This window comes from Maniola jurtina, chromosome 1 (assembly GCF_905333055.1).
Source record: "Maniola jurtina chromosome 1, ilManJurt1.1, whole genome shotgun sequence".
In the NCBI taxonomy this organism is placed as follows: domain Eukaryota; kingdom Metazoa; phylum Arthropoda; class Insecta; order Lepidoptera; family Nymphalidae; genus Maniola; species Maniola jurtina.
The window spans coordinates 9683977-9711759 of NC_060029.1; the positions used below are offsets into that span (position 1 = coordinate 9683977).

General features: G+C 35.6%; 4 protein-coding genes across 8 annotated transcripts; 3 read left to right on the forward strand and 1 right to left on the reverse strand.

The window, feature by feature from the left end:
* The first annotated feature begins 513 nt into the window (after positions 1–513).
* LOC123864539 (frizzled-2) lies at positions 514–3669 on the forward strand. The gene is made up of 2 exons (XM_045905115.1): positions 514–1907; positions 1993–3669. The coding sequence occupies exons 1-2, from the start codon at positions 734–736 to the stop codon at positions 2508–2510; spliced, it is 1692 nt and encodes a 563-aa protein (XP_045761071.1). The 5' UTR covers positions 514–733; the 3' UTR covers positions 2511–3669.
* Positions 3620–5500, reverse strand: LOC123867391 (protein transport protein Sec61 subunit beta). Its single transcript, XM_045909427.1, has 3 exons — positions 5340–5500; positions 5052–5254; positions 3620–4289 (listed from the first exon to the last, which is right to left on the reverse strand). The coding sequence occupies exons 1-3, from the start codon at positions 5340–5342 to the stop codon at positions 4202–4204; spliced, it is 294 nt and encodes a 97-aa protein (XP_045765383.1). The 5' UTR covers positions 5343–5500; the 3' UTR covers positions 3620–4201.
* Positions 5501–6058: 558 nt separating this feature from the next.
* LOC123864476 (2',5'-phosphodiesterase 12) lies at positions 6059–14386 on the forward strand. The gene is made up of 8 exons (XM_045904984.1): positions 6059–7096; positions 7172–7295; positions 7721–7860; positions 8752–8914; positions 9388–9676; positions 10447–10567; positions 10897–11048; positions 13743–14386. The coding sequence occupies exons 1-8, from the start codon at positions 6433–6435 to the stop codon at positions 13848–13850; spliced, it is 1761 nt and encodes a 586-aa protein (XP_045760940.1). The 5' UTR covers positions 6059–6432; the 3' UTR covers positions 13851–14386.
* Positions 14387–15811: 1425 nt separating this feature from the next.
* LOC123866147 lies at positions 15812–27774 on the forward strand. 5 transcript variants are annotated; one of them, XM_045907712.1, is made up of 4 exons: positions 15812–16072; positions 22811–22929; positions 26330–26681; positions 27245–27774. In XM_045907712.1, the coding sequence occupies exons 2-4, from the start codon at positions 22898–22900 to the stop codon at positions 27446–27448; spliced, it is 588 nt and encodes a 195-aa protein (XP_045763668.1). In that variant the 5' UTR covers positions 15812–16072; positions 22811–22897; the 3' UTR covers positions 27449–27774. The 5 variants fall into 5 exon arrangements, with proteins under 5 accessions (XP_045763668.1, XP_045763513.1, XP_045763730.1 ...); XM_045907557.1 differs by lacking the exons at positions 22811–22929; positions 26330–26681; positions 27245–27774 and adding exons at positions 16610–17035; positions 20065–20227; positions 21382–21637 and having other exon boundaries at positions 15833–16072; XM_045907774.1 differs by lacking the exons at positions 22811–22929; positions 26330–26681; positions 27245–27774 and adding exons at positions 16610–17035; positions 21382–21525 and having other exon boundaries at positions 15834–16072.
* The last annotated feature ends 9 nt before the right edge of the window (positions 27775–27783 follow it).

The following is a 27783-nucleotide window of genomic DNA, read 5'->3' on the forward strand; positions in this document are numbered from 1 at the left end:
TGCCAGCAAATAAAATCTTCAAAAGTTTAGGGAATAATATTATGTTGAAATGTCAATGTTAAAAATTGAGTAAGTTTTGTCTAATTTTAACTGAAAGAGTAATTGGGAAAGCCGTCCCTAATTCCACATCGAAAAAGAATCATAAAAAACCATTGATCCCATGGACTTGCAACTCATCATGTACCTGATACTCTAATTACCTATTGCTAAATATAGCTATGAGATGCAGACACATATTATTTTATGCTGTGTCTGTATTATATCGTGAGGATATGTTATGTATATGGAATGGCTTGAATATTTAAAAAGTGAATTTCAGATATTTTACTTCGCAACACCACGTACCCAAGGGGACACAAGATGGCGGTGTTAGTTCCAATTTGGCCACGCGCCAAAAGAGTCTTGTCGCACTGTAGTGATAACATAAACATACTCTTTGGTTTCGACCACAGAATCACAGAATAATTTTTACTGGACTATTTCGACCCGCCTAGGGTAATAATGTTCTGTGATTTCGACTCTCGACTTCCGAAATCCGAAACGAAATAAGCATAAATAAGCTTGAAAGTTGAATCAGGAGGTTTCTAATTTTGCAATTCTTTATAGTAAAATTTCTGTCCTAAATCTAAACTCAACCAAAGTTTGTGACATACATTAATAATGTTATACTGCTTTTGCTTAGTGCGGTCAGAATTATCCAGTGCTACTACTAACTCAGAATACATTTTGTAAAATGGAGTGGCTGTGGATTTTGTTTGTAAACGCATTGTTTGTAATAAGTAAAAGTTCACGTGTTACCGTCTACCAAGGAGATACTTTACCCCACCATGGACGATGCGAACTTATAACGATACAATTTTGCCAGCATATACAGTACAATCAGACCATTTTTCCAAACTTGCTGAACCACGCTAGACAAGAAGATGCTGGTTCTGATGTTCATCAGTTCACACCCCTTATAAAAGTTAACTGTTCGCCGGACTTGAAATTCTTTTTATGTTCTGTGTATGCCCCAGTGTGTACAATATTAAACAAACCAATTCCGCCCTGTCGCCATTTATGCGAATCTGCTAGACATAATTGTGATGAATTATTAATAGATTTTGGATTCAAGTGGCCTGAGGCATTAGAGTGCTCAAAATTTCCAGTGGTGACAGATGAAACCGTTATATGTGTTGGTGATAATAATGTGACTCATGCATCTCGTAAAGCTTCAGAGACCAAACTTCCAAAAGTTGATTACAAGTCCAACAGTGATCGAGACCCAACCAAATTGCAGGGTGCTAAAGACCTTGGATTTGTCTGCCCAGTTCATTTCAAGATACCCAAGAACTTAGACTTAGAGTATTCCCTAAAAGTTGGGGATAAAATTGAATTTGATTGTGGAGCACCATGCAATGGAATGTTTTTCAGTGAAGATGAAAAGAATTTTTCAAGATTATGGATTGTTATTTGGGCCACTTTGTGTTCATTTAGTTGTTTGTTTACTGTTTTGACTTTCCTCATAGACACAGATAGATTTCGTTATCCAGAGAGGCCTATAATTTTCCTGTCTGTGTGTTATTTAATGGTTGCTGCAGCTTATATTATGGGGTGGGCTGCAGGAGACAGTGTCAGTTGTCAAGGGCCTTTTCCGTTAACAATCAGTGGTACAAGACTGCCTAACATCTCGGTTATTACTCAAGGGACAAAACATGAGCCATGTACAATACTTTTTATGATTGTATATTTCTTCAGTATGGCATCTAGCATTTGGTGGGTCATTTTAACACTCACATGGTTTTTAGCCGCTGGTCTTAAGTGGGGGCATGAAGCCATAGAAGCTAATTCACAATACTTTCATCTAGCAGCTTGGGCAGTGCCTGCCATTAAAACTATATCAATATTAGCTATGGGCAAAGTGGATGGTAAGATATAACTAACTTATACAATATTTTACTACATTTATGATGTGTAGAACTTTGGACTAAAGATATGTGTCTTTGTCCACAGGTGATGTATTGTCTGGCGTATGCTATGTTGGGCTTTGGGATGCAGAGGCTCTACGTGGATTTGTTTTATCACCATTATGTGTTTATTTAGTCTTAGGCACAATATTTCTACTGGCTGGTTTTGTTTCACTTTTCCGTATCAGAACTGTTATGAAACATGATGGTACCAAAACTGATAAATTGGAAAAGTTAATGATACGGATTGGGATATTTGGTGTATTGTATACAGTCCCAGCACTAATTGTAATTTCGTGTTTATTTTACGAGCAAGCACATTTTGACAAGTGGATGGTGACATGGCACCGCGACATGTGCTCAACCCCTCTGTATTCTATACCATGCCCATTCACACATCAGGAAATGGAGAGACCTAAATTTGAAGTGTTCATGATAAAATATCTCATGACAATGATTGTTGGCATTACATCAAGCTTTTGGATTTGGTCTGGTAAAACTCTTGTTTCATGGCATCAATTTTTTGATAAAATAAGAGGACGACGTGTTGAAGCTTATGTTTAAAAAGTTATAATTTTCATTTGTTACATTAAACATTTTCATTTGTTACTAACCGAAGCCTGCGATTTTGTCCACATGGATTTAGATTTCAAAAATCCCATAGGAGCTCTATGATTTTCCAGAGTAAAAAGAGGCTTATTTCACTCTCCAGATCGTTAACCATACCCATGAAAAAATATCATGGGGATCCATTGTGATGTAGGTATTGGCATTGATGTCAAATATTGTTTTGAAGCCACTAAAGCCACTCAAGGATGTAAGAATATTTTTATGACAGATATCCTCAGCACAATAAAACTGCTTTGGTACATTCAAATTCCAGGATATTATACCTAATGTCCCAAGATGCTAAAATTTAACCATAACCCTCCATTTGACAAAGTAGGTATTATTAAAAACTTTGTTGTATTATGAAAGGTGAAATATTTTCAAATAGGTTGCCTTGTCAATTAAAATAAAATTAGGTTTACTAGCATTTTATGAATTACAAGTATTTTTATAGATTGTGCTTTTATTGCAATTTATTAATTATAATTTTTCTTTTACAAATTACATTTTAATATTAGATGTATCAACCCATTTTACTGTAATTTTATTTTTATAAGATCTATCTCGAGATTATAACTTTTAAGGCTGATAGTGTAAATATAATTAAACTTTTACTTTGTGTATTTTTTACAAATTAATTACAAACCTTTTATGTTATCAACCTACTTTTTACTGTGTTTTTGTATAAGATTATCTCGAGATTATTTATAAGGCTGATAGTGTAAATATAATATTCGTACATTTATTTTGTTAGATATTAAAGAAGTTAGGGTGTCTTAAATGTACCTATTAAATCATAATTTTTTTACTTATTTGAAAATCTATCATTTCAAAAGTTCCTCTGAATAGGGGTTAAAAATTTCAATTTACTCAAGATTTAAAACAAATTACCTCTAGATGCCTCTATTAGCCAGCTGCTCTTGTATGTATAAAGGATTTCATATTTTTAAAATCATAAATCTTAACAATCTTTATAATCAAAAAGCCAAAATTATGGTTCCTCAAAATAAAAATTAAAAACTGTTATTAAAGAAAACAAAAAGGAGAATAAAACCAGAAATTTATAAAATGCATGACTTATATTTATTAAAAAAAAAATAACTTATTTACTTAATTTTGTATTAAACTAGGCCCTCCCAAACTTGAGTACACATTTTTGCAGTTTCCAAAAAACTAAACAGTACATAATTCCAGTTTCACAAATCGTTTAGATGCATAGACAAGGCCAAAAACGCAAACTGCCATTTCTGCGTTAATGAAAGATTGCTTACGCAAAATACCAAATAAGCTAAACGCCACAGACAAAAAAAAATATACATAATGCCAAAAATGCACAAAATTATAATTTTGAGAATATCAAACATGCAATTTTATAGTTTTTAAATAATAATAATAGTTTAATTAAGTTTCTATAGTTAGTAAAGTTATGCATTCTGCTTACTGTTTAACATCGATTGGCATTTTGTGTTTTTGGTGTTCTGCATCTAAATGACATAGATTACCTTGTGTTCAAAGTAAACTAATAGTTTTACATAGCCTGCACATACAATATAAAATTATTAAACATAACATTCTAAACTTTCACTCTCTTATATTAGAATAATAATAAAATTCATTTTTATACTACATGGAAATTGGAAACCACCTTATGCCCTTGTATATTTTCCCCAAATGTGCAGCATAAACACTGAGGCAATAAAAAGGAGAGACATCACTAATACTGGAACTGGGCCTCTGAAACAAAATATTCATTTTTTATATTATTGAAACAAATATTGTTTATATTATTACTAGCTGATGCCTGTGACTTCGTCCCCGTGGATTTACAGTTTTCATAACCCCGCTGGAACTCTGATTTTCTGGGATAAAAAGTAAGTAGCCTTTGTGTTAATCCCGGGTTTAATCTATCTCCATTCCAAATTTCTTCCAAATCTGTTCAGCCGTTTTTGCATGATTGAGTAACAAACATCTAAACATCCACTTTCAAATTTATAATATTAATTAGGATTTATTGTGTACTAAAGAGATATGATTTTAAGTTCAAATTAGAAAGTGTAAATATTTGTTTTATTAAGATCATCTTATTCATTTATCTATCAGGAATACCATCGCTGCACCAAAATCAATAAAAAGTTTTGTCAGAGTACCTAGATATTTCAATCAGTATGGATGAAATATTTACAATAATTAATATTTACACCACACAGCTTTCCAAAAAATGAAATTTTTAATTGTAATATTTGGTGAGAAAAGAAAATAATTGATAAAATATGTGAAAATGTGTGGCTGTCTGCTGTACACACAACCCATCCCTTTAACCAATTTCGACAAAATTTGCATTGCATCCCATGGACAAACTTTTTGTCGGGAAATCAGTTCCCATGGGATTTTCCCAGGACCTAAATATACACCGAACAGACATCATCTAGGATGATATAACACTCAAAGCTCATTAGTAATAAAATACTTTGTATTTTATCTTTGATAAAAACTTACACTTTTACACCAGGTGAATCGTCGGTGTAGAAGCGCCACATGCCACCTGATCCAGCACCTGTACTGCGATTTCTAGCTGCTGTAGTAGTCGTCGTTGTTTTACGTTGTCTTACAGTGCCACCACTTGAAGAACGCGGAGCAGATGTAGCCTTGCTAGGTGACCGGCCTCCTGCCCCTACAGATGTAGAACTTGGTGCGGGTGGCTAAAATTTTACATTTTAAACTTGTTAATAAATAATTGAAAAACTTATACTGAAATAAATTTTTATTGACAAATTTTTGGCTTACCATCTTCTTGAAAAGAAATTAATTAAATTTGAGATAATTTATTGAATCACAATACATTGACTGCTGTATACAAAAATTAATTTTTTTTATCGCTCGCAAGTCCGAGTTGGCAAAATTGCCTTTGCAACGCGTACAATAAAATTGACACGTTGTCAACCAATGTTACTATGCACGAGAATTACCACTTTGATATCGTGTGATTATTTGATTAAAAAGTAGATCGTGACGGGTAACATTGACATAGTAGCGGGGATTTTTGAGATACTGACTAGATAAAAGTGGGGATTTTTAGATAAATATTATGTTTTACATGAAATATGTGGTAGGTGACTATATATTTTGAAAAAACAGGAGAGTTCAAGGATAGTTAATAATTCGCAATACTATTATTGTGCTATCACAAAGTTACCATACTTTAATTTAACTTATGAATGGAATATATTTTTAAGAAGCAAAAGCCGGTGGCCGGGCCACTTTGTATAAGTAGGCATAAATAGCTATTCAGGTAGTATACCTATCGGCTATCGATAGCAACTGTTCACATTTTAAATATTATGTTTAGTCTGTTCACTAACATAATTGACGCTCACCAAACGCTCGAACGAGCATCTCACGAGTGGCTTAAAAGGGCTAGAGAATCCAGAGCCGCCAGAGCCATTCTTGACTATATTGGCCAGAGGCCCGAGCCCTAAAGTCAATTGAAAAAAAAGCAAATAAACATAACCTCCCTCAATTGACACTTCTTTTTTGTACCTTTGTACCTATATTAGTAATAGTATTTAATGTGCTATTTTGCTATCAGTGCCTGCCATCGATTTATTAGATAGTAGCTTTATAATTATACGTCCATGGTACCTGCCTATTTGTTATCTAAAACTTTTTTACTAAGGTTTTATGTTCCAGCCATAAAAACGTAGTGATTATCTCTTGGAGCCAGACTAGCACAGCAGACTAAAATAGTATATAGTCATTAAATAGTGATCTGTGTGCTTATTTACAATTTAATCCACAAAAATTGTGCACTCTGAACTGTCCTTATTTAGTTTTAATAGTTTATATTATTTACAAGAAACTGAGTGCCTGTTCTGTACTTATGCTGCACAAGTTTTATAAATCGCTTCGCTCACTGCATACTTTGGTAAATATTTCCAAAAACCATAAAATGAACCAAAATAAGTGTTATTTTAGATACATTGAAGATGAGGATACAATTAATATATCATTTCTCCATAATGTAAAAGATACCTTGCGGCAGTTTAATTTAAACAGGAAATCTTCTGAAACTTTACAAACATTGTGTATTCGCATCGCAGCAAATGTTCAGAAAATTTGCAATAAGAAATCGAAAAAGAAAAGTACTGATAGCGATGCTGATATTGTAGTGAAGATCTGTGACAATAAACTGAATCCTATTTCTGATGACAGTACTTGTTTAAATCTATTCAACTACCAGGAGCCACTAGTGTTAAAAATTTCAGAGCATTTATATGATATAGTATTGAACGCTCCATGGGTTATCCGTTTTAACTTACCAAAGGCTATTATAGTAGGATTTCCAGTGTATCCTGAAAGTTTGAATACACTTTATACTGACCAACAACTAAGTATTTTTAAATGGTATAAAGGAAAAGCCTACAATGACAAAGGAAAAGCAATTAGTGATGCACACATTCAATGGCAGTTCATTGTTGCTAGTTTCTACTACACTCCCACAACAGATGATATTGGTTTTAAACTGAAATGTGAATTTATTCCAGGTAAATACAATAAATTTAATAGAATTTTAAATATCATCTATATAGAATAATAATTAATGTATAGTGTTTTCACAGTGAACAGCACAGCTATCGGCCCAGCTGTAGAAGATATATCAAAGAATGTGGTGGAAGCTGGACCTGGACCTTGCCCATTTGAAATACGGCATTTATTTACTACACAAAAATTACATGGCAAAAGGTAGAAGCCTACTTAAAAATTAAACAAATATTAGACTAACTGACTCACCTCGGCTTTGCATGTGTGGGTTTGCCTCTTCTATAGACTAAACTCAATGATGCCAGTGACTTCACCCTTATCAATTTAAGTTTTTTTTTAATCCTGAGTGATATCTTTGCCATTTCTGGAATAAAAAGTCCCTTGTCTGTCTTGGGGGCAAGGTAGCTCTTTAATTACTTTCATCTGAATCAGTTTAACAGATGGGCTTTTAATAAGCCCAAGGGAACTGTTTGATTTCCTGTGATAAAAAGTAGCCATGTCCTTCTCTGAGAAGCAAGCTATCTCTGTACAAAAGTCAAATTTAATTTATTATAATTATTTAAATACACAGATTGTGATTTTATAAAACTTTAAACGTTTTAAAGAATAATAAATTTATTTTCCAGCTTCCGATGTGTTTCATACAATATATTGGCGGATTTATACTGTGATTCTGACCATACAAGAACAATTCTATATCCATACTGTCCACCCTATGCTTTGCATATTGATTACAGAAAACAGCTCATTTTAAAAGAGTTGCAAGGCAAGTTAAAAAATCATGCTTAATTTTTTTATTACCTGACTATGGCCAAGCCAAAAGAAAGAGATGCAATTTTAGCATTCTATGTATGTATGTTTGTATTTAATTATATTTGTATGTGTATTCCACTGTAGTGCCTTAATCTACTGAGCCGATTTTGGTGAAGGAGGTGTCAATTGATTTGTTATAATGATCTGTGTGACACAAGCTACAATTTATTGACCGAGTGAAGCAAGCTACTTGAGTGTTGCGCTTGCCCATCAATCCGTTTATCTGTCACAGCCTTATAACTTCTGAATTACTGAATGTAATTATTTCAAAAAATATAATAATATGTAGACTGATGGTCTTCAGCCTAATATTGTATAAAAAAAATATAAAAAGCTTTATTTCAGAGGGGTTCCCACTTCCTATACATAATGGGGGGATTCAAGCTGTATCTTGTTTCTAGACTCTAGTACTACTCTGACTTTGTCTAAATTATTCATGTGACCCTAGTTACAGTTAGGGCTGTAATTAAGGGTAACTATAAAATGAATTAAAACAAAAGTGTAACTACTAATAAATACTATGAATATAATAAAGAGCCTCTATATCTCAGGAGTGGACTGAATACCGAAAGGTTGGTGGTTCAAACCCCACCCATTGCACTATTGGCGTACCCACTTCTGGCACAAGCTTAGCACTTAATTGGAGGGGAAAGGGGATAGGGGAGTCATGATTAGCAGGGCTGATATTCTTTTAAAAAAAATATATGTTTGAACTGATGTGGCACTTGGCAGTCTCTGAAACAAATAAACCAACAAACTAAAAATTTTGTAATGCTGCAAGAAACTCAAATGGTTTGCTATTACGTAATAGGATTTAGAAAACTTTATATAATTTATATTGCAGGTTACAATGCTGATGTAATTTGCCTTCAAGAAGTAGACAGAAAGATTTTTAATAGCAGTCTATTGTCATTCTTGGCATGTGACGGTTTAAAAGGATTGTTTTATAAAAAAGGTAAATTGGTTGCCGAAGGCTTAGCATGCTTCTACAGAGAAACAAGATTTAAGTAAGTTCTTATTTTCCTAAAACTGTTTTCCTCAAAAAGTATTAAGTTAAAAGTTATAAATAAACAGACATAAGTCCATACTACATAATATTATAAATGAGAAAGTGTGTCTGTCTGCTAGCTTTTCACTGCCCATCTGTTTACATGAATTTGATGTTTGGTACAAAGTAAGCCTGCATCCCGGAAAAGGCCCTAGGCTACATTTTATCCTGGACAATTAAAAAGTTCCTACAGGATTTTTAGAGGCCCATCCAAAGCATATAAGCTACTTTTAATCCCAAAAAACAAACGAGTTCCCAACATGATTTTTAAAACACCAAGTCCACGTGGACGAAGTCGCTGAACAGAAGTAGCTTGCATCCCGGAGGTGTGCATAGGCTACTTATTATCCCCGTTAAACAAAGTTCACTCGAGACTAGAGCCATGCAGACAAAATCGCGGGCATCATCCAGTAGTTTATAATACTTTTGCAGGTTATTAGGAGACAAACAAATATTTCTAGCAGAAGCCTTGAAAAGTGAAGCATGTTTAAATAAAATATGGAATACAATTAGAAATAATGAGCCACTAGTTGCAAGAGTGCTAGACAGATCATCGGTAGCGAGCGCTACATTCCTACAATCAACTGAAAACCCAAACGAAATACTTTTAGTTGGTAATACACATTTGTATTTTCATCCTGATGCAGATCATATACGACTAATTCAAGGAGGAATTGTAATATATTGGTTAAGTGATTTGCAGAAAAAATTAACTAAAAAGGTAATATTAATGAAATACTATATTATAAAACCAAAAGTGTATCTGTCTGTTTGCTAGCTTTTCACGGTTCATCCGTTTAACCTATTTTAAGGAAAGGTACTGAAATGCCATATCAAAAAAGTTTTTTTGAATCCATGGTTGGATGTAAATTTTTCGATTGTTGCTTTTCTGATAAGGTAATCTAATATGGTTAAATGGGTGAATAATCTTTCATTTCGTATAAAATCCGATAAGATAACAGATAAGGTTATGACAAAATAATAGGTAGCCTATTATTTTGTCATAACCTATATAATTAAATAACCTATATAATTTTGTAAAACCTATATAAATAGCACTTATCTGTTTATACCTGGCAACCCCATAGTTGAGGCGGAAAGTAGGCAATCTTTATGTTTTCAACTCCTTGGGGTATATTCTCTCAGCTAATGCTCAACTTCCACAAATAACTAATCAAGGAAGTTGATCGATTTTTTTTAAATTGTTTAACATCATCGGCACGTGATTTAGCTAGGCAACCTATTCGCGATGTACTTGTTCTTATTTTGTTTAATTGCTATTGGCGATGTATCGATCTAATCACTATCTAGAATATATTCTCTATCACCATTAAATGACAGATGAGGGTAGATATTTCTAATACCGGATCTCATACCATCTATGCTATTTCTATTGCACTGACTCGTTTTCTGATGGATAATTTTATGATGTGCATATTTTAATATTTATTTATTATGAAATAAATATCTTAAATATCTTATGGTTTTCAGTATCCAGGAAAAAGAATAAGTATAATTTTGTGTGGTGATTTTAATAGTACACCTTCATGTGGAATTTATCAGTTGTTCACTACCGGGTCAGCACCAGAAAATTTACCTGACTGGAGTTCTAGTAAGTAATAAACATTTGATTTCTGTTAAAATGATGTACCTAGACCATCTCCATTTCTTTTAGTCCTGAAATATATTATCAATTATGATGCAGTTGTCCATGAAGAAATAAGAAATAATTAGTATTTTCAACTTTCAAAGTGAGATTAATATACCAAGTGGGGTATCATACGAAAGGGCATAACTTTGACATTCTCAAAACAGATTTTTGTTTATTTTTGTGCATAATAGTTTTTAATTTATGGTGCGAAATGTCGAAAGAATACGACTGTAATAAGGAACTCGGTGCCCTAGCCTGACTCACACTTTGCCGGTTTTTTGCAATTTCAGATGCCAATGAAGCAGTTAAAGGTCTCAGCTTAGCACAAAACGTCCCACTGGACAGTGCCTGCGGAACCCCCCAGTATACTAACTTTACAGAAGGATTTGCAGACTGCTTAGATTACATTTTCTACGAAAAAAGCAATCTTGTAGTGAAACAAGTAAGTACCAATATAAAAATCCACGTAGGCACCAATCCAGGTAAGTATTCGAGGCACACCGCATATGCCAGATAAACAATAGTTTGATTTCTATTTGTCAATAATAATAATAGTGTATGTATGTTTATGTATTTTCATAGGGCATGTAAATTTATTATACCTATCCCTTATTGACTTTTATATGTATTTATTTTGTACATGGGCGTGAGAGTAAAGAATATACATAAAATAGTAATAATGATAGTATTTTAAGTAGCCACCTATTGAGTCCCATACCACCCGCACAATTAGATACTTAAGTAGTACCTACGTTCACAACTTCAACAACCTTATATCCATACTCCCATACTAATATTATAAATGCGAAAATGTATCGGTCTGTAACCTTTCTAGGGCCCATAAATAAAAAATAAAAAGTAGCCTACTTTCGTCTCCGAGATGCAAACTATTCTGTACCAAATATCAGTATTATAATTAGTAAAGCAGATGGGCTGTGAACTAGATAGACACTGTTGTATTTATAATAATAGTATGATTTCTATGCAGAAAAACAATATAACTACACTCCCACATTTGTTGAATATGTAAAAAATTATTCAAAATTATTCAAAAAGGTTTGCATACAAGCAAAGTCACTCTGCATAAAGCAAAAAATTATTAATTCTGATAATAAAATTAAAGCAGCTTGGGATATCATCACGGATGAAACTGGGAAACAAAAAGTGCATAACAATAAATTGGAGCTAAAAATTAATAACCGTATTATTGACTCCAATATTGAAATTGCAAATACATTTGAGAATTTTTTCCAGAACATTCCAGTCATCACTACTAGTTCCCTTAGCTCTTCACCAACAGAAGCCTATGATCTTCTCAGGGCCAATGTCACTGAATGCGGTGTGTTGTTTAGGTTTGAATACGTTACTCCATATGACATTGTTAAAGTGTTCAAATCTTTACAAAGCAAAAAAACCGGAGATCTGTGGGGAATATCAGTAAAAATAATTAACAATATTATTGATATTATTGCGCCATATCTAGCCTTAATTTTTAATGAGTCTGTGGATACAGGCGCTTTTCCAGATCTCATGAAATGTAGTAAATTGATACCTCTTTTTAAATCGGGTAGCAAAAGTGACCCAAACAATTACAGGCCAATTTCAATTTTGCCAACACTGAGCAAGATATTTGAGAAAATCATGCTCAACCAACTGCTTCAGCATTTCAATTTAAATAAGCTACTCCATTCTGAACAGTATGGCTTCACTAAAGGTCGATCAACAACCGACGCGGCCGCAATGCTGTTAAAGCATATATTCAATGCGTGGGAGGGGTCACAGAATGCCATTGGTATTTTCTGTGATTTATCCAAGGCATTTGATTGCGTTGAGCACGAGACTCTTTTAGTTAAATTGAGCCACTATGGAATCAAAGACACTGCGCTTGGTCTCATTGCGTCCTATCTTAGTGATCGTATTCAAACAGTATGTGTGAATGATGTGAAGTCATCCGGATCAGCCTCACTAATGGGTGTTCCTCAAGGCTCTATTCTAGGTCCTTTCATGTTCTTAGTATACATAAACGATTTACCATATGTAGTCCAAAATATTTGCGATATCGTACTATTTGCTGACGATACGTCTTTGATTTTTAAAGTCGATAGAAATAAGGACAATTTTGACGATATAAATGGTGCCATATCTCAGGTAACTCACTGGTTTACTGTAAATAATCTACTTTTAAATGCAAAAAAAACTAAGTGTATTGAATTCGCACTGCCCAATACCAAGAACACAAGTAACATTAATTTAATGATAAATAATGATATTTTGAAAATAGAAGAGACTACTACATTTTTGGGGATAACCTTAGATGCGAAGCTGCAATGGGGCACCCATATATCAACTCTTGCTGGCAAACTAAGCTCTGCTGCTTACGCGGTTAGAAAGATTCGACAATTAACTGACGTGGAGACCGCAAAGATAGTATATTTTGCTTATTTTCATAGTATTATGTCTTATGGAATCTTAATATGGGGTAGAGCGGCAGATATTGGGAGAATTTTTGTATTACAAAAAAGGGCAATACGCGCAATTTATAACTTAAAACCACGCGATTCACTTCGAGAAAAATTTAAGGAAATAGGTATCCTTACCGTAGCCTCTCAATATATTTACAACAACATAATTTTTGTAAGACAAAATATTCTTAGTTACAAGAAGGTTGGCGATCTACACAACAGGCTGACTAGACACCGTAACAGGCTTGCGACTCCTACACTCCGTCTCAGGAAGGTCCAAAAGTCATTTGTGGGAATGGGTATAATCTTCTATAACAAAATTCCTCAGTCAATTTTGGACTTGCCTTTACACAGGTTCAAAAAATCTATTAAAAATATGCTCTTGAGAAAAGCATATTATACTATCGAAGATTATGTAAATGATAAAAAAGCGTGGATTTGAACTTCGATTCGCTCCAGCAATGCGCAGGACTTCAATTGCTTTTATACATGGCATAATATTGTATATCAAATCTTTGAAAAGAGCAACCGCCGAGTTTCTTGCTGGTTCTTCTCGGTAGGAAAGGCATTCCGAACCAGTGGTAGATGCTTTTGACGATTCGAAAGAACTTGTAAAAGTCTAATTGAATAAAAACATTTTGAATTTGAATTTGAATTTGAAATTTTTTTTTCAGGTTATACCATTTCCAAGTGAGGAGGAGTTAAAAGCGCACACTGCATTACCCAGCATAGTTTTTCCGTCTGACCATATTGCTGTTATATCAGATTTAGAATTTAAATAATTTGCAATATATTACACGTCAGGTAAAAAGAGCTCTAGGCAACGAAAATTTGATTGACAAACCAATAGCGCGGCGACACAAACTCCGTTGACATCGCGCCTCACTCTGAAATTCGAACCACCATCGTATAGATCGACGTATCACTCACAGGAAGGTCAAAAATCAAAGTTAATGGCTTTTATCATAGACATATACCATTGTATACTTTTTCATTGTCAATTCTTGAATTTGCCTAATGAATTGATGTAATGGTGATAGTAAAATTAGTTACGTAAACTTAAATCTAGAGCTATAAAGGTTCCAAACGCGCCCTGGACTGAGAAGCCCACAACAAAACTCAGCCGGGTATTCTTCTTATTATCACCACTTCACAATATTACATATAACATATAGCCAGAGTTATTTTTACCAGACGCTGTTTCACTAATTAGCTAGGTATCTACTTAGACATAATAATTTATATAAATTGATCCGGATTTGTAAATAAAATATTTACTAAGTGTAAAATATATTATTTAGCTACATTTAATATTGTAGCAGAGTTTTTTAATTCAATTTACCCGCGATTTTTGGATGGCGCACGCAAAAAAGTAGTCATCTGATGATATAGGTACTCTTTGCAAATAAGCATGGCAAAAATCTTGCTTGGTTGGTTGATGATGGTCATGCGTGTAATGCGCTCACTGCTGCTATCAGCGCACCAAAATGGTGATAACTGATAATCAAGTTGCTTTCAATCCTACTTCAGTCGCTTATCTAGCTTACTACAGTCTGACAATGCTATATTGGCGCGTGGCCAAAATTGGAACTAAAACCGTCATCTTGAGAAGTGCACTTGTTCACAACAACAGCGCATTCACTCAAGTGCCAAAAGAGCCTTGTCGGACTGTATGTAAATATTGTACAAGCCACAAGGGGACAGCATCACATCTCACAAGATGGTGGATTTAGTCCCAATATAGGCCACGCACAAAAAGAGCTTTGTGGCACTTTATATACTCATTGCACGATAGTTGCAGATAAGTTGCAGACCATAGTAGGTACTTATCATATCAATGTTGCAAAAAGGTTGCAAACAACCTAAAAAGTAGTTATGGGTGACATTGTGATTCGACGGCTCAGTGGAAATAATGGAATAAACATGATAAAAAATCACCTACAAAATAAGTAAGAAAAACAAGAGGTATTCAACAAAAGTTGTCGGATCTTTTGGCGCGTAACCAAAATCGGAACTAACGCCGCCATCTTGTGAAGTGTTACGCTGCCCTCGCTACCCCTTTGTATGTGGTGTTGCTGAGTAAAAAATCTGAATTTCAATGTTTTTTTAAATAGACCCATTCCGTATTATGCATTACTTCACAATATATCCTGATAATAATAAATACAGCATAAATATGTCTGCTTCATAAAGCTACATTTAGCACTAGGTAAGTATAGTATTTGAGCAGGTAAACATGATAGATTTGAAGTCCATGACCTATCAATGGTTTTTTATTTTTTTACTGTGTGGAAACAGGGACGGCTTTTCCAATTTCTCACTCATTTAAAATTAGATAAAACTTACTTGATTTTCAACATTGTCATTTTCAATATATTGCCTACAATTGAGGAAATTCTAATTGCTGGCAGCCTTTGTTCTACAATACGCTCCACTGTCAATGTCATTCTCTCTCTCTCTCTCTTTCGTCTGGCTTTACAAAGATAAGCTTGTCAAGTTTGTAGTTATTTGTAACAAGTTAGTTAAACTATATAAGTATGGACCCCGTCTGTGCCGGCACTCGCCGACATACGCACGGCACCCCTTTAGAGCGCTTTCCAGTCGGTTTTACCAAAAAAAAAACACTCCAAAAAGGCAGAGCACGCCCGCCAGCTAACACCAACACAGACGAAGTCCGGATACGCTACATTCACAGAGACTACGTTTTTTTTAATGTTTTTTTTACATCATCATCCAAAGAGTATGTAATCAAAAGGATTAAAAAAAAATCATCCATAATCCACTGACAGTCGACATAGCACAATCTTGCATCTAAAAAAAATTGGCTTGAAGAGATGAATCAGATGAATTTGTGATTTGTTAATTGTATTGATAAAAAAACTAAGTTTAAAATAATCATCACTTTTATTCGAGATAATAATTCATAATATTAAAATAATGTTGAAAGTATACAAATCGAATTGTTTTCCTTCCAATCAAAACCAGTTCTTCAATACAGTCTTCGGTAAGTAAATAATATTTCGTACTCGCTTATTGCTTACAAGTTAGTCATGATATGAAACAGTAAATACGCAATGCGTAGTTTTCCAAAGCCGATCATCAGCTGGTGTTTTTAGACTTGCCTGGAATTTTCCATCGTAATTGTAACAATGGAAAATAGGCCGGCCGCATAATAACAGTAAAAGCATGCCGGAAGGCACTGTTTATACATTTTGTAACCACCACGAACGTGCTTCAGACTTAGTCACAATTTTGTGAGATCCTGTATAACTGATGTTCGGAGTATGAGTGTGACAAAATTTTCTGACGGACAACTGTTACTATGCTACCAGTCTTAAAGGCTTAGGTTGAAAGTATGTACAGACACGCGAGTCAATCAGCTCGCAAGGTATGGATCTTCCTTGACATGTAAAAAACATACTTTGGTCTTGCTCAGTCAAAGTAGACTATAGATCTCGGCTATACTATGGTCTAGGTCTGTCGAGGTTATAGATATCTCAACGACGAGTTCGTGTATCATTATCATCCTTTATTGTATCAGGTGGTAGAAAACAAGTTGGCAAAACTATTCACGTCACTCCAGTAGTAAAATATCCACAAGTTGCAGCACTTAAGCTCCCTACCAACGTGGTCAACATAAATGAAGCTGAAATGGGCAGATTTTCTCCACTCAGAGCAAGAGATATATCTGGACCTGTGATAAATGTTTACAATATCAAACATACAGCACCACAAATTGATATTACATTGCAATATGACCCCCATGTTAATAAATATGATTGCCAAGGAGCAGTAAGTCTGTCTTCATCAATGCAGAGTAATGTGCCAAGCCCATTTACTGGTAACAAGACTCATCTCAACATGCCAGGGTCTCAGTGGGGTCAAGGGCATAAATATTTGTCTGATCACCTGCACAGTGCTCATTACTTAACTCTGAGAAATGAATACAGAGGAAAGTTGTATAAAGGTATAGTTCCTTTTTCAACATAACATATATACTGAAAATAATCATACATGTATGTCATATACCTTGTGATAAATATTAACATGTATATTGATACAAAAAATATTTTCTTCTTTGGTGTTGGAAAAATAGCTACTTAAGTTGCATACTCAAATTATTTTGATCAATAAAGTAATTTTATCGACTGATAATGAATGTTAAGTTTTCCAGATATTTGGACAATTCTGTACAGTCAATTAATTTTATGGCAGTAGAGGTCATTTACACTATTTCATAAACCTTTTCACCTATGACCTTAACAGAACAATTAGTTTTCTAGTTCATTAGCTCGCTCGAAAGTCAATGCAATTATGCTCTAATACAACTTAATTGTAGGTATACTAGAAACAACTTACTTGTTGTATATAAATTGACAAAGAAACGCGGCATTTGCACTGCATGCTGTCGCAGCGCCACAGCCACTCTGTGCTAATTAATTGCATGTACCATAACAAAGCTACAAATTAAATAGCATGATTCTCATCTAAATAATAATATACTATCATCTTGCAAGAATCGAACAACACCTCTGGGTGTAGGGATGTTGTTTTTAGCAGGTTAATTGTCCACTGTTGTTATGCCACAAGATAATATAATAATTTTTAGGGTTCTATTATTATCCATAGAAAACAAGAAATCCTTATATGAATTTTGTTCAATCAGTTTGTTTTAATACAATAAAAATAAACTATAAGAACTGCAAGATTGTAAAGCACAGAAACAGAAACTTGTTACAGAAATGAAGTCATAAATTATCAATTTTGAAAAAAAAATCTGGATACATTTTGAATATAAAAATAAAAAAAAATTGGTTTACGTGATAATTTTTTAAATAGAACTATTATGAAGTTTCTTAGAAAAAAATAACTGGTCAAGTGGGAGTCAGTCTCACACAAGAAGGGTTCCCATATCATTGTATAAGATATCTTAAACAATTATAATAGTATGTTCTCTCCAACAGCTATACAACACTGCAAGTTAATGACGGATAGCGCCATCTATGATGTGATTTAGTAAACATATTATTTGTTCGTGAACATTTTTTTATTTTTTAGGGTTCCGTAACTCAAAAGGAAAAACGGAACCCTTATAGGATCACTTTATTGTGTCTCTCTGTCTGTCTGTCTGTCCGTCCGTCCGTCGTGTCTGTCTTATAGGTTACTTCGCGATGACCTAGAATCATGAAGTGATGAGATGGCAGGTAGTAGTTATAGTAAAAATTACCTGTATAAAAATTGCCCCAGTACGGAACCCTCGTCGGTGCGCGAGTCTGACTCGCACTAGGCCGGTTTTTTTCTGTGATGTAACTACAAATTCACGGTTTTCTAATTTTTCCTTTACTTATGCAGGACAAAGACAGCAATCTACCTGCCAAATCATGATTAGAGGCCAACGGGAAGTACGCTATGAGTTTCGATTCCCTTGTCTTGACAGACACGATAGAAAATACGGAAAGACAGAAAACGAAGTGATCATATAAGGGTTCCTTTTTTTCCTTTTGAGGTACGGAATCCTAAAAACTACCGTTTAAAAAATAATGACCAGTGACTTGACCAGTTTTTTTTTTCAAGATTGCGCTACGTTTCAATGCCATTTCAACCACGCCAGAATACTGTCGGCTATGAAACAGGATTCTGGACATGTTAATTATGAAGCAAAATGTTAGAAGTATTTATTATACTCAGTTACAGGGTCAAGAACCGTGACTATAGGTCGATAACACTATGACGACAAGTATTTTTAAATATCACACTATAGAGACTCCACCATCCTCTAACATTTTGTGTAGACAGACTCATATTAGTTTATTATAAGCTATGCAAATAAACCATTATACCTAACATTATTTATTGGTTTAGGGTAATTATTATCTAAGATACCTATTTTTGTTTATGATTGTGCTTTTATGATTGCTAGCGAATATTTTTGTATAAGTTATATACAGCCCACACTTGATATCATGAAGTGATATTAATTACAGGAGTTATACTAGTTAATACTCAAACTATTTATTGTTAGCGGGCCTATAGCAACAAGTTCTTAAAAACCTAACAAATATCCATCAAAGTTCTTGGTTGAGCAAAGTACTAGCACATGAATGGCCACATCATCTAAACGTAGACAGAGCAGCAGATTGTATTTCTATCTATGCATCTAAACGACGCGACGGTGATGTGGCCACCCTGATATTATGTAAGAGGGGGTTTTTCTTTTTTTTAGAGAATATTAGCCATGCTAATCATGACTAATACTCCCCTTTCCCCTCCAATTAGGCGTAAAGCTTGTGCTAGGAGTAGGTACGACAATAGTGCAACGGGTGGGGTTTGAACCGCCGACCTTTCGGAATTCAGTCCGCTCCTCCAACGGTTGAGCTATCGAGGCTATAAACTATAAAGGTTTGTTTGAAGGGAATCGCTGTGGCGTTGTTGTCGCGATGCCGGTGCGGCCTCGACCAGTGTATAGCGATAAATCTCTGACTGTTATCGTCTGGATTATTGGTACCGTGCGTAGACCGCAATTTTTAGGATTCCGTACCTCAAAAGAAAAAAACGAACCCTTCTTTAGTCTCTTAAAGGTTATTTGTCTGTCTGTCCGTCGTGTCTGTCAAGTTATCCTATAGAATATTTCCCGTTGACCTAGAATGGCAAGTAGGGCAGGTAGGTCTTATAACACATGTAAAGGGAAGAATCCGATAATCGTAAAAATGTGGTTAAATCACAAATAAAATTAAAATGTGTTCATGACAACAAATATAAAATTAGTATTTCAATTTTCAAAGTAAGATAAGTATATCAAGTGGGGTATCATATTATGAAAGCACTTTACTAGATCTGAGGCCTTTCTGTTGAGGATAACACCAGCTGTACCCATTGTAATTAAAATAAATTGAATATTCAATCGGAGTTGAATACACAACATAATATTGAGTGTGGACTGTACTTTCATTTTCAACTCTATACTAATCTCATTATATCGATTTGTCCAAAGCATAGCTATAACCATTGGGGCAAGGAAGATGAGTACAACACCAGATCCTCCGCTAAGTGCTAAAGAAAAACTAAAAAAAGCAATAAAAGATTATGGCGCAACTGTTATAGTATTCCATGTTACTATATCTTTACTATCTTTGGGGGGTTGTTACGTCCTTGTATCTAGGTATGTCTTATTCATATCTTTGCACGTTTGTCTCATTTCGCACTAATTAATTCACATGTAGCTATTTTATCGAGATTCGAATCTCTTCACACTGAGGCTGAGATCTATAGAGCGCACTTTGACTTTGCTCAGACTTACGACACTGTTAAAACGAGACAGCGTTATACCGCTGCATAAATCTGTCTCGTTTTAACTGAATCTTAAGTCTAAGCGAAGTCAAAGTGCGTTCTATAGATTTCAACCTGACAGTCGAAAGCCATATTTTTATTTTACGCTGGATGATGCTCGCGACTTCGTCCGCGTGGATATAGGTTTAAAAAAAAGATTCCGACGAATTGAGAACCTGCTCCTTTTTTGAAGTCGGTTAAAAATACCGTGGTTGCTTTTACGGGGTAAAAATTTCCAGTGTCAATTTCTGGAACGCAAGCTACCTTTGCACCGAGTTTCATATAAATCGATTAAACAGTGGGCCTTTAAAAATCCCGTGGGAACTCTTTAATTTTCCAGGATAAAAAGTAGCCTAACTATGTCCTTCCCCAAGATGTAAGCTAACACTGTACCAAACTTCATCAAAATTGGTTAAACTGTTGAGCCGTGAAAAGCAAGCAGACAGACAGACACACTTTCGCATTTATAATATTAGTAAGTATGGATATGGAATCTCGAGGATTTATAGTTTCAATTAATTGCAATCAAGTTTAGTAGTTTTTTAGGGTTCCGTACCTCAAAAGGGGAAAATGAACCCTTATTTGTTTGTCTGTCCGTCTGTCTGTCGTGTTAATCAAGAAAAGCTATGGGCTACTTCCCGTTGACATAGAACATACATAGAATCATGAAATTTGGCAGATGGCAATGACTTACAGCACAAGTAAAGGGAAAAATCGGAAAACCGTGAGTTTGTGGATAAAAAAAATACATAAGTACTTAGTTTTGTTTTGTACGATGGTACGGACCCCTTTATGTGCGACTCGCACTCGACTGGTTTTTTCTTCTTCAACCTGTAAAGTTGTTGTTGCGCTTGTTCCTTGTGTTACAATATAATACGTACACGCGTACGCGAGCTTTCAGTGAGACGTCCTCCCGTGCAGTGCCATCGCGCCGCGCCGCACGACCTCTCCTGTTGTACTTAATTCATTTTAATTACCGTTTTTCAGCGGAGTAGATGTGCTGGCAGTTCTGAAGTATTTTAATATTGGTGAGGGGACACTCGCGAACGCAGTGACATCGAATGCTGGCACTTTTGTGATTGCCTATGGAGTGCACAAGATTTTTGCACCGGCAAGGATAGCCATTACACTTACAGCGACGCCATTTATTGTACGATATCTCAGAAATATAGGAATTTTGAAGCGCAGTATTGCTTCAGGTGGTGGGAAATAAATCATATTGAAAAAAGTTTGTTTTGGTTTTATTTCATTAAAATTAATCATTTGACAACTACATAAGTACTTAGGTAGTCAGTACTCTCAAGCTCTCGTCCACTGGCTTGCCGAGCCGAGTCGAACCTTTTCATCAGGACGTAACTAGGTACCTACCCTAAATTTCAAATTTTAATATTTAAGCCGGTAGGTACCTGGGTTGCGTATGTTTCTAAGTTTACAGTTCTTATGGTTTATTTTTACAAGTGTAAATTAAAAATTTATAACACCCCCGACAAGTGAAGGTTACAGTAACTAGAAAAAGAGCTGATAACTTTCAAACGGCTGAATCGATTTTCTTGGATTATAGCTAAGAACACTCGATCAAGCCACCTTTCAAACAAAAAAAAAAACAAAATTAAAATCGAATCATTAGTTTAGGAGCTACGATGCCACAGACAGATACACACGTCAAACTTATAACACCCCTCTTTTTGGGTTGGGGGTTAAAAATGGCTGTGATAAACAGATGGGGATAAGGATTCGTTTTACGAATTAGAATTTTTTTTTGTATTATTAGTAACTAAACTATAGGTAGGCTATGTTAAGTGTAAAAGACGACAGTTCAAATCACTTGCACAGCGAATCAGCCTCGAAAGGCAAGGGTCATGACTCATAAGTCCAGCGCACCGTCAGCAAGATGCCTATCGTCGTCGTCTATCTCGTCGCCACACGTGGCTCCATCTAATTGGGACTAATCTACGTTTTAATGTTAGTCAAGGTATTTGAACTAAGTGACAGATATGAAGAAAGCATCCTGTCTTCACACCTCGACGCAGTTTCTTAGATAAGCTTTAGGTCGTCGAAATGTAAAACTGCATCTGACATTGATGCACTATGCAGACGTAATTCGAAAGTAGTAATTCTATCTTCGTTTTCTTCTAAAATCCTTCTGGCTGCCTGTACGTAACTTCTTATGATACCACAGAGTAGTTCGCGTACCACTCGTACCATCTACTCATGTGTTCGTACTACATATAGGTACTAAATAATATATGTGTTCGTACTACATATATGTACATAATAATATTATATCTACTAGCTCGAAAGACAAAGGTTGATAAAGTCAGCTGATTATTTGAACGTAGGGAAGGGGCCGTATTGCTTTTTGTTAGTTTTAACGCATTTACCAGTAGAATACACCTTATTATTCGATTGTTCATAGGTCAATAACTCGTTAGCAATCCGGAATACCACAAGTGTGTAGACTGTAGTCTACCTTCAAACGGATCGACATTCACGTATCTACATAATGCATCAACTTGAAACAGAATTAAAGGACTGGTATGTATCTACTTACAAATTATATTATTTTTAGGGTTCCGTACCTCGCAAAAGACAAAAGGAACCCTTAGGATCACTTTGTTGTCTGTCTGTCGTGTCTATGAAGAAAAGGCAATCAAACCTATAATCATGAAATAATTATTTTGAACTAGAGGATGCCCGCGGCTTCACCCGCGTGGATTTCGGTTTTTTAAAATCCCGTGGGAACTCTTTGATTTTCCGGGATAAAAAAGTAGCCTATGTCCTTCCCCGGGATGTATTCCATATCTGTACCAAATTTCATTCAAATCGGTTCAGCGGTTGGACCGTGAAAACGTAGCAGACAGACAGACAGACAGACACACTTTCGCATTTATAATATTAAGTATGGATTTTTAATTCAATATTTGGTTTTGGGTCAACGTTCTAGAGCTCAAGTTTGTAACTTATTTCGTATACGAGCTGTAAACACGCGGGCAGGTAGACAGACTGCAAACTGACATTAATAGTAGGCATCTACTTTATAAAGTTGCTTAGATTTATACCTACACAATTAGTAAAGCAGGTTCCCTAAGTAATTATCTAATTAACCTAATTTATTGTTTTGCTGATGACAACAAAAATTAACGGACCAGTCTCCATTTTCGTCAATACTTACTAAAATAAAAATAAGTTTGATTTGAAATTTTAGCTGGCATACCCACCTACAGCCTTAACATTTCATTCATTTGCCAGGCTTATGGTATGTGTTTGCCTGTAGTATATAATATAGTAAGCGGAAGCAGAGTAATTATCTAGGTACGGGTTTCGGGTTTGTGGGTCATTGGAAATCTTTCAGATAGTGTAAGTACACAGTACCTACACGTAGACTACGATCTGCTACCTTGCCCTATTTAGGTAAAGCCTCATAGTTAATCCTTATTTTTCCTCACCTACAGTTGCTGTTACGTTGGTCATACACGATCAGGTTTCTTGACGGTGACTTGACAAACTTGACGGTGTATGGCATACACCGTCAAGTTTGCTGCATGCCGCTTCAAGTCTATTTAGTAGAGAGATGACTTGCATCCTGAAGATGGTCTTTAACTACTTTTTATCACGGAAAATCAGGGTTCTTACGGGATTTTAAACATCTAAATTGCGCAGACGAAGTCGCGGCCGGGCATCATCTTATCTTTTATCTAGGTTCCTAAATCCTACTCTTTATAAAGGTACGTAAGAGAGAAGCTCGTGTTATTACAATATTTCTTAACAGTAACTGGGTAGGTACCTAGCGTAGCTTCAATTTATTTAATTATTTTGGAGAAAAACAGAAGATATGCTCGACGTCAATAGCATTCGTAAAGATAAGAGAGTCAAATGCTCACTAAAGTAAACATGAACCAACGCAAAATTGTTTATACTTAGTGATAATTACATATAATTATGTAGGTGCCTACACATCATTATAACATTCTTTAAAATGTAGTAATTCATTGAATATTCAACTATAAAGCACCAGTCAGTATTTGTACATAATCATGAATCTACGTGTTTTAAAACTGTCAATTATGTGTACTATCATTCATTTAATTAGCATTAGTGTTTTAGCTGCAAGGTAAGCACCTAGTCACATTATGAATTGACAAAAAAATCTGATAGAATAAGATTTTGCTATTAGGTAGCTACATGCTACCTGTTAGCTCAATGTACGCAACTTGAATGCCTAGATAGGGACCTAGGACATAGGAAGCTGTCAAAGACATAAGTAGCTTTTTTTTTTTTTTTTGTTGACGCTGGGGAATGCATTTACGCATCCCCCCCGGAGGGAGGGTATGTGGGACTCGCCGGCCGAGAGGCGACCGGAATACCCACTAAACCCCAGCGGCGCTACTGCGCGTCGCCTGGCGACTGAGTCACGGGAACGGCCGAAGCAAACAACCGCGACCCAGCCAGCGACGTCTGCCAAGGCAGACCCTCCACCGGGGACCTGCTCGGTCCCCATCGACGCACCTCCGGGACGCACCAACGAAGTGCGTCCCCCGACCTTGGGACGCGCACGTCGCCCGCGTCCCATCCTCCGCTTCATCCACTGTGCCCTCTGCTAGTCAGAGGGACACGCGGAGAAACCTCCCCCCCTGCCAGGTCATTAGCCATAGCCAACAATATCTCCGAAGATAAATTATTAGCCATGTTACCGGGGCGCACCGGCCCGAACACTGCTCTTCCCCTCGGACGCATCCAAAAGGGACCAGCAGCATCCAGGCACACTGGGAGGTTACCTGGCTGGCGCCCCAAAGACATAAGTAGCTACTTGGCATTTAGTATTTTATAAATGTTTATTACTTAAGCTTTTATAAATTCCCGGGGAAACTTTGAAATTCCGGGATAAAAGTAGCCTATGTCCATCCAGGATGCAAGTTATTAGCTATCTCATGTACCTATTAAACCTATAGACCTTTGATAGGTACCTAGGTACCTATCAAAGGTCTAGGGTCTAGGTAAGCGCGCTGTTAGGTTGTATCAAGTACCAGCAGGTCTAATATTCTATTTAAAAATATTTCTAACGGATGGGTCGTGAAAAGGTAACAGACAGTCACACACATTTCTACTAAGATTAATAAATTCGCTTGAGATGCTTGCCAGTCATATTTAATTGATGTACCTACAACTAGGCATCTATGCGTTTCAATTGTGAAAACTATTCCTATTGATTAGAAATTTAATTATTATTTTGCTTATTTTTTTACGTAGATAGATACTTAAATGTTTTGTAGATTTTCTTTAGTCATACCTAGTTCGTAGTTTTGGATTGACTTGGGCCGAACCGGAACAAATCGGACCAAACCGGGTAGCACCGGACCGAACCGGAAAATAATTTAAACCATTCGTTCATTTATCCATTACGAAATCAATAGATACCTACCTACTTAGGTGACGATCTTCATATTTGATTTTGAAACTCATACTACCTAAGGATATGATCATCCATCATCAAAGCAAGAAGTTGTTGAGCGTTAGGTATAGTATTACAAATAGGAAACAGGTATGCTTGCCGATAATAAATCTAAGTAACTACTTACTCACTCAAATTAACATCTTGGCGTGATTAAGTAGTTGGTGCTGGTCAGTAGCATTCTGCTATGACAAGGCAAACGTGTTTGTTAAGTATACCTATCAATTACGTGGGTATAGTTTTATAGTAGGTAGGTATAATATTATGTAGTCAGGTTCTTTGATTCTGTCTGTTAAAATTCCCTAAAAACTACTGGACCGATTTTGATGCAGTTTGCATACATAGGTATCACCACCTCGAAGCAGGTTTTTTTAGATTAACAGCTAACCTATCAGCGCTCAGAGGACAGTGCTGTCGTAGGTTCTTTAATTTTTTCAGCGCGTTCAACAGTTGAACGAATTTAATAACTGTAGATTTGTTTTTCAGCAATGTTTCGCCACCAGCTAGGCAGTATTTGTTCGACTTCACAAAAACAGACGACGTGGATAATTGGCAAGAACAATCCGATACAGTGCGGAGTGTAGGCATGTCCAAAGCGGTGCTAGTTATACATAGGAATGCAGAGTTCAGGAGAGCTATATTTTTTGCATTGTTAAACCCTCAACCTAATGGTGCTGGGTTTGCTGGCATACGCGCACTTGGATCGTACGATTTGACGGGTCACACTAAACTGCAAATCCTTTGCCGAGGGCAAGGACAACATAACGGCTTCAAAGTTGTACTCAGACATAAAGGACTGAATGATGAACCTAATTATTCGTTCGAACAATACTTCCAGGTATGTATCCCGTGATAGTGTGACTGTATTTTCATACATTTTTTAGTTATGTGATGAATAATGTTGGCTAAATATGTACAGCGATGACTTGGCTCATTCCTCAATCTTTTCGTCTCCCAGTCGAAAGAAGATTGGCGAATTCCATAGAGTTTCAGACCCAAACTAACAGAACCGTGAGCCTCAAGCCCACGTTCACGAATCAAACTTCTCATGCTTATTCTAGTAAACCAGTCTAACAAAAACTTCATCAAAGTCTATCAAATAAAGTTGGGAGAAACAAGATATTCACTTGTATAATGTATTGCCATGTAATAGTTATTTATAATGTGTGCTTGTGAATAATTATATTTTTGATCCCCATCTTCTAAAAGTATCAGGCTTACACAGAAAAATACTCTGAAAAATATTATTAAAATTAAATGATTCCTGAATCTGAACGGTTTTTAAAAATGCTGGGTCCAAATTCGCCAACCTCCTTTCCGCGTCATGGTGTGTAGCTGCTGAAATCGTAGGTCTTTATTAGTAAAGCTCTAACTTTACGAATAACTAATTGTTTGTTTCAGGCCCCGAAAGACGAGTTTGCTATACGTGAATTACCTTTTTCGGAATTTAAAGCTTATTACAGAGGAAAACGTGTGGTTAACAACGAGACATTGGATTTATCTCAAGTATCCAGTATTGGTTTTCAAATGTATGGCGGAGTTTATCAACCAATCAAACAAAAAGGGCCAGCTACTTTGGAAATAGACTGGATACGAGCGGAATAAATGTTTATAGCTTTTTGTGACCTAAACCCATGCGGGTTTACAATTTATACCTACATTATCCATGACTTATCGAAAGTACAAGTAACATTTTTGTCTATGTCTTTAAAAATCATTTTTCTTCCGTGAAAAAATATTACCGGATTTTATCTACTTACTAATAAAACATGCGCGGGCACATAAAAATATGACAACTAACCTCACGTGTAAGCGTTACCTATGCGTGTTTTGGTCACACAAGCTATTAAGTATTTATATCAATACACGGCGTTTACTATTTTACAATTAATTTAATAAGAATTAATGTACGAATAGAAATAATTACTGAACTTATTTTA